This window comes from Rhipicephalus sanguineus, chromosome 4 (assembly GCF_013339695.2).
Source record: "Rhipicephalus sanguineus isolate Rsan-2018 chromosome 4, BIME_Rsan_1.4, whole genome shotgun sequence".
NCBI lineage: Eukaryota > Metazoa > Arthropoda > Arachnida > Ixodida > Ixodidae > Rhipicephalus > Rhipicephalus sanguineus.
In genome coordinates, this window is record NC_051179.1 from 44,580,715 (window position 1) to 44,588,354 (window position 7,640).

Genomic DNA, 7,640 nt, shown 5'->3' on the forward strand with positions numbered 1-7,640 from the left:
AACCTGGTCACGAAGTTCACAACGGTCTATTCTTTTATCCGAAACGAACGCCAAAACACAGTAATAAACAAAGCCACAAGTACATTTGAAGCCGCAAGCACGAAGACTAGGCAAATTTGTGTACTACCCATCATTACCATGGTAGCTGAACGATCGCAGCGCCAGAGTCCCCTCTAGTTTTTTTAGAAAACTCTATGCTCTAAACCGATATAATGGGTCTCCTAGCTCCCAAGGTTGCTTAGGGAGAGACACAAATGATGTCTGAAAAAAAAAGACATTTGTGACATTTTTATTTCATGAGACTTCAGAGTACAGACATTTATAGGATGTACATGTATACGCTGTATATTAAAATAAGTAGTAAATATATATCTTTAAATGTGTTACAAAAATACTGCACCTGAACACCACGATAGACACACTTGTGCAGTGCGCAGCACTGCTTGGTAAATGACTTCTGAGCACATATAATCTCAAGCACATCACATAACCCCAGTTTAGTGTCCAAAGCAAACAAGAGGTCTCTATTAGTATAACAAAAATGTGCAGTTTGTGTACTTTCCAGAGACTAGCCAGCGTAAATTTCTCTCGTGACTACAACTTCACACGTCGCATTTGACGTTTCACATTGGTAGGCTTAAGGCGACTCTGAGCATGTGTCCACTCTCTCACATAACAGCAGTGTCAACAAAATGAACATTGTGTAATCGGCAATACCTTGAAATGAAGAGAAAAGGCGTGCCACGCACCAACCTATCAACAGTGCCGTGTCATTTACCTTAACACCTCTAATGAATACGTGCTACCACGTCACAAATGTCAACGAGAAAAAATAAAATGAGTTGTTTTTTTATGCTTCCTACTAAAGTTGTACCTTATGATTAATCAGCCTTTATTCTGTTAGCATACAGGAAAGAAGTAGAAGATGGATGCCATATGGCTTGACTAAGGCTTCTGCTTCTAATGCAATTTGGCACGCAGCTCATATGCAGCACATAATTTATACATGCCCAGATCAAATGAAGTGCCGCGATGCAAAACATTGATGAACATTAAAGTGACACCTCAAAAAGCACGAGAAATATAAACAAAGTATACCTTGCTTCAAGTAAAACTTCAACTGCAAAGGAAATGCACTGAAAATTTATACGGTGGCTTCATGCAAACACAATATTGTTACTAATTAGAAAAGATTTTGATTTCTTTAAGCCCTCTAGAATTATATAAGGTCATCATAATACATCGTTAAATTCACCATTCGTTATAAGCACATATTTGTTTCATTTTGCTAAATGCTGATATTGGCAAGTACTGTTGTAGATTTGCTACTTCATCATATCTGATAACTTGTTATATAACAGTGTCATATCAAGGATTGATTACTTGAAAGTGATCTGTAGACATGGTTTGCGAGGCACTAAGTGTGTTCTAGACGCAAAACTAATTTTCCATATAGTATTAATCATATAAGCGTCACACACGAATGAATGTTGAAAAGGAAGTATGCCTTCTAGTTGAATCTCTCATGTTTGTATTTCATTCTGGACGGACAGTACAAGCTAGGTGCAAGGTTTTTGATAACTGGGCGATGAAAGCTCCATATAAGGTACCATGTTTCACATTAAAGAGGTACTGACACGAACATTTTTAGTTGTTTTCTTTGCGTCAAATGAAAAGCTAAGCCCATAAGAGCCTAGAAAATTTACTGGTAAGCATGAGTGCACCCTGAAAAAGTGATTGCTGTATGTTTTTAAAAGCTAGTTTTGGTTCCTACTGTACCCTGACGACGCAACGTGGTACGAGTTCCTCACCACATGCCCGCGCAAGATCTTGCGACGTTTCCACGGGCACTCCACTCCGTGGCTGCGTTGGTGACGCACAAGCGGCCATATTGAATGTTTTAGTACCCGACGTCATCAGAGCCAGCCATACTGGAGTGTGAAGTCACCAGAGTTGACACTGCAGCCTCATGTCACACTAGTGTTGATGTCAGTAATTGTGGCATGCGAAGATCAACCTTAATTTCAAAATGAAATATCTTATCAGCATTTACTGAGCTTCACACTTCATCAGAGCCATCTCTGTATACAGGAGATTTGTATGGCTGAGTAAATAAATAAATAAGCTTGCCTTAGAAAATTGGTGTCAGTACCTCATGAGTACACAACAATAAAAGAGCACATTGTGCACACAATCTTTCACCACACAATTCTTTCAGTGCAGCAACGTAACAAAATGTTCAGGTCTCTATAATTCTGTCCAGTAAGGATGAATGTTTCACAGGACTGAGCGTTGCACTTTTGCTTAACATCATGTTTTGAGGAATTTGCAGCTTCCCCCGAGTGGGTTTTCTCTGTGTACATCACAGAAACCTTGTGCGTATGTCTTTTCAAGACTGGACTGAGGCTGTCATCTGCCAGCTGTACCTAAATGAGCTGCAGACAGCAGATATGTGATGCCCCCCATATGCAGTTGCCACAGTCCGATTAGCAAGCCTCTCCGGCACCGTGACAAGGTTCTCTGCACTGCTAGTGCTAGTTAAATGGCAACAAGCTACTTGGGGCTACAAAGAATGTCTTAATATGTATTCATGAGCCTGTTGGTGAGCCATGATTGATGAAGGAGTGCACAAAAGATGCAATCACACACACATAAAAATGATGTAAACCAGCACTTGTGTTTGCGTCATTTTTATGTGTGCGTGATTGTCTTTAGTGTGCTGCTTCATAAATATCGAAGAATGTGTTCAGTTTCGTCCAGTAAACCAGCAGTTCTGCTGGTTCATGGCTCTGGTCACTTTGTGTTTCTCATGCATTGGATCTCCCCCCTAATGAAATATCAAAGTTTGCATTAATAAATCTTTTAGGGACATGTTTGTTGTAGACAAAACAAGGCAGGCTGCGTAAACAGGCTACCGTGAAGTAGTTCCTCCTAAGAATTGGTGACAGATACAATGCAAGTTCATTACATGCCTAGTCTTGAACACAGTTAAACACTAAGCAAACAACATATAGTACAATGTCGGCACAAAAACTTAAAAAAAAGGTGTGACAATTAAGCTCCTTGCTAGGGGTACATAATCACTGCCACATTTGTACGTAAACAGTGGAATTATGTATTCACACTGAAATTAGAATATTGTTGCGTTTTCAGACAACATACAGGTTCGCTGTGAATGTGCACATGCATCACGGTCACGAAAGTCCGAGTTACGACGCTTTTGGTTTTGCAATGACCGCACTCGGACGAATCCAGCTGCCGATGAGGAGCAGTGCGTTGCACACGTACGTCGTAACGCAGACCACGCAGAGGTCGTAGAGCACGAAGTAAAGGATGTAGGCAAGGTAAACCGATGTGATGTTGGACAGTATGCAGAGAGCGAAGTGCAATTTGTCCCAGCGGCTTCCATCAAACATGCCTGCGAATAAGGGAACATAATGCGCGTACAGGACGCTGCAGCGGGGTTCAACAGTACCTTGGCAAGTAATTTATGTGTTGACTTCACTGAATAGCAACAATTTGTTCCACGATACATCTCACGGCATTACCTAGAGAAATGATTAACCTGAAAAATATTGTTCATAACTTTTCTGAAGGTGCTAAGTAATGCACATACATTTGTTTCCAGTGTCTACAGTTCGTTTCATATTGGCATAATTTTGGCATCAACAGTTATATTAGAGCCAACATTAGCTACAGTCGCCAGATTTGCAGTGACGTGATGTGGTTATCATGAGCAATGGCTCGTAGCAGTTGTTATATTGAAAAAATAATGCCAAATTTCAATTCATAAATACAGCACATGCATAATAATGGGGTCGGATACATACCCCCCTTCCCCCCAAAAAATATTAAAATCCTGGCTATGCCCTTGCTTTTGCATGTGGAAGTCAGGCAAGTTTTAATTAGCAGCGTGCAAATACATTTTTGTGATCGAACATGAATGGTGAATATAACATTTATCAAGCGACACAAGATATGAAGCATAGAGTTAATGATACGGAGCTTGTTCACAGTTCGACATCTGAATAACTGAGGAACTTGCGAATGATAAACTGTTCTGAATTATACGGGGGCAACCTACCGCTGAAGCAAGGCATGTTGTTGGGCTAGTCGGTTCATGGATTTAGCAAAGTTTTAAACTGTGCGAAGAAGACGGGCTGAAAACAGGAACACATACGTACACACAAGCACTGCTGACATTACCAGAATCTGTTACCAGATTTACACAGATGGAATGAAGTGTGATACTACAGCATTGTTAATTGTTTTGAAGGGAATGCAAAGATAGGGAGACAAGTTAAAGAAATTGCAACAAACTTGCTCATATAGGCTATATGCCTAAAAGCCGAGCCATTTTTATTGAATGATGAACGCACTGTGCAATAGGTATGCCTCTGTTGTTTGCAAAACTGCTGCCCCTGCACAACATTTGCAGCTATCCTGCAGACTGATTGTTTGATCAGAACAGGCTTCACATCCACCATATGGCATCCCCGTAAAAAAAAGTGATTGTTGTTATCCTGGCCTCACATATTTTATAGGAAAGAACACCCAACTTTTAACAGTGAATTGAATAGCATCGATTACCAGGGGTGTGTGAATGTCCGAAGTTTTAAATGCGAAGCATTTCTTAGCGAACCGAAGGCACTTTGAGCGTTTCTATCTACGTATCTATCCATTTATCTATCTATCTATTTAGCCGCCTACGTCAGGGTGCTCTGGTGATTGCCTCCTTAGCTTGGTGTAGACCAAAATTGGCATGGGAGGGTAAGAGGGTTTGACGAATATAACTGTCTGGTCATGACATAAATAACGTGACAATCCTGTCACGTACGTTGCCAAACCTTTTCCTCCAGACGTGTGGCACATACCTGTGTACCACGGGCCACGGTAAGCGGCTATGCGCCACAGGTGATTGACAGTTTATATCTTCCAGGAATGGCGGGAACAGACACTGGTCATTTAAATGCGAGAGCATTAAGAAAAACCGACATCGGTAGCGGTGACCCGACAAATGCAAAGAATAAAAATCAGGATCCCAGCAGGAATCGAACCCAAGCATTCTGCGTGGCAGTTGGGTATTCTATAACAGAGCCACACCACATCTTGAAATTGCTTTGGAAAAAGACCCTGAGCAGGCGTAATGTCAGCGCAGCGTCAATTGTGGTTGCAGTGCTGGCTATCTAAGTTTATAACAAAGCAATAAACATTACAGATGTGCTCCTATGATGCAGGTGTCATGCCGGGTCAACATCAATTGTGGTTCCAGTGCTGGCTCCACTTTCCTAGAAGTCTAATAAACATTACATTTGTATTCCTATGATTCAGCAAGCTATATTCAAGTATTGCTTGACCTCGGAGGAATACGCTAACGAAAGTCACATATCATGTTCACATCATCGCACTGTAAAGTGCAATTCATTTTAATAATACTCGCGCTTCTGCTCTAAAGTGAGTGCTGACGTTACATCAGACCATAAGTTATCGTTTAAGTGCCAGTGTAATCGACGTCCCTGGTAAGGCTACGATACAATGTGAACACAACTACTATGCTTACAAAAACATGTCGATCCACCTCGTAACCTTTGGCTCAAAGCCACACGAATGCAGCATAGACAACTACTCGCTCATTGCTTCGAATGAAACCAATTCCCACAAGGCATGGGATCTGCCGAATTTTTTTATTAATCTAAACGTTTGGTTTTAACGCACAACTCTCGTCTTCTCTGCTACTCTGACAGGTCGAGCTGGAACTGTAATTTAATTCGTTTTAAGATTATAGTGTACATTTACGTGCTGCACGAACATACATACACAGTGGAACCTGTGTCTTGGCAATTTGAAAATGTGTTTGACTTTTGTTATAATAACAAAGTACGAAAGAAAAAAAGCAAATATAAGATCTGTAGCAATACTTTCTTGCTTCTTACCACATATCAAGACAGTGACATAGAATATAATTCCATAGACACTGTTCGGCTGAACGAGTACAGAGTCAGAACCAACGAAACGTTGGAGAAGTCCCAGTCCTTTGCCGTACCTGAAAAAGAGACAAACAAAGTGAATGACCGCACTGTATATATGAACAATGGGTTACAGCCCTAATCACAATTGCGTGTTATCACACACTTGCTGCGTCACATACCGGCATTTTTCGTTAATTCCTTTTGCTGCCACTATTCTCGACACCACTGTATCAACAGAGCAATTCTAGCGTAATCCGCCTCGAGTTCATGGGTTCAATTAAGGTCGCGGGTACGATACCGGTTGCGGTGGGGCTGCACATTGGTAAAATTTAAGAACGCTCTATCGTATGCTTCGATTTAAGTGCACGTGAAAGAGAAGCCGCTGATCAAGTTCCCGCAGCATGAGTGTTCCGCCAATCAATCAATCAATCAATCAATCAATCAATCAATCAATCAATCAATCAATCAATCAATCAATCAATCAATTCCAGCGTCAATAAAGCCGAACGACGCACCATCAAGTATTCCGCTCGATGCTGTGCCAATCAAAGGTCCCGAAGAGACGCGAGACACTAAATATCAATCGGCAGGGTTCTGTTTGGTGTCAATCAATCAATTCTAGTGAGAGAAAAGCGCGATGACGCACCATCACGTTTTACGTTCCATGCTTAGCCAATTGCAGTTACAGGTCCCGGAGGAATGCACTACGTTCAAATCAATCAAACAATCAATCAATCAGTCAAACCCCATCAATCAATTCCGGCATCATAAAAGCCGAACGACGGAACACCAAGTTTCACGCTCGAAGCTGTGCCAATTATAATGCTTCGAAGGACGCGAAAACATTCAACACGGAACGAGGAAATTATGCATCGCGAAGACTTACGCAGAATTGAACGCCTTGGTGCAGCTGACGTTCGGGCTGAGGTCGCACATCGGCGCGTACTTGGGGTCTTCCTCGGCACGGGTTTCGACAATGTATGCGTACACCGAAACCAGAACACCCAAGACGCAGACCACGGCGTTGAAAATTTTGAGGCGGCTTCGCCTCGCTTGTGGGTTCGCGGGTAACATGTTCAAACGATACAGACTGAGCGATGCGGAAGCTGCCGCACGAGAGAAGCGAATTTAGTAGCGACGACAAACCGGTCAAACCGTGTGCGACATCGACAAGCGAACCGATAACAAAACCAAAAGACAGCAGACGCCTGCGACTTCTGTCGTGGCTGTGGCTGTGGCCATGAAAAAGCGAATGCAGCGTGTTATGGATAGATGTAATCTGCGTTGTCTTGTATTTGAGTAATACCAGGCGTCACCTAACGCTGGGGGACAGAACTACAAAACATGGCCTCCGAGCGTTAAGCATTTTAATCACGGAGGCCAGCTTTACGCTACGGGTGTTCAAATGCACATTCCGACGCGTGCAGCTCATTCACGGTCGCCGTGGGTCGCCGCCTCCCGTATCGCCAACGGACTTCATTTTGCTCTATACATGCATTATACTGCTGGAATGAACATCACGTAAATAAGCTTCCAAATTGTGATGACAGCAATGGACCATGGTGCTTTTGTGTGTACATAAATGTATCCTGCCCTCCCTCCCACCCTTCTCCAACGGAGAACCCTACACAAGCCTATGTCTATAACATGTGACTATGTCAAACCATACGT

General features: G+C 42.3%; 1 protein-coding gene across 1 annotated transcript; it reads right to left on the reverse strand.

The window, feature by feature from the left end:
* Positions 1-270: 270 nt before the first annotated feature.
* On the reverse strand, positions 271-7,203 carry LOC119389877 (vitamin K epoxide reductase complex subunit 1-like protein 1). The gene is made up of 3 exons (XM_037657291.2): positions 6,856-7,203; positions 5,934-6,043; positions 271-3,418 (listed from the first exon to the last, which is right to left on the reverse strand). Exons 1-3 carry the CDS (start codon positions 7,041-7,043, stop codon positions 3,210-3,212), a joined length of 507 nt encoding a protein of 168 aa, XP_037513219.1. The 5' UTR covers positions 7,044-7,203; the 3' UTR covers positions 271-3,209.
* Between the last annotated feature and the right edge of the window lie 437 nt (positions 7,204-7,640).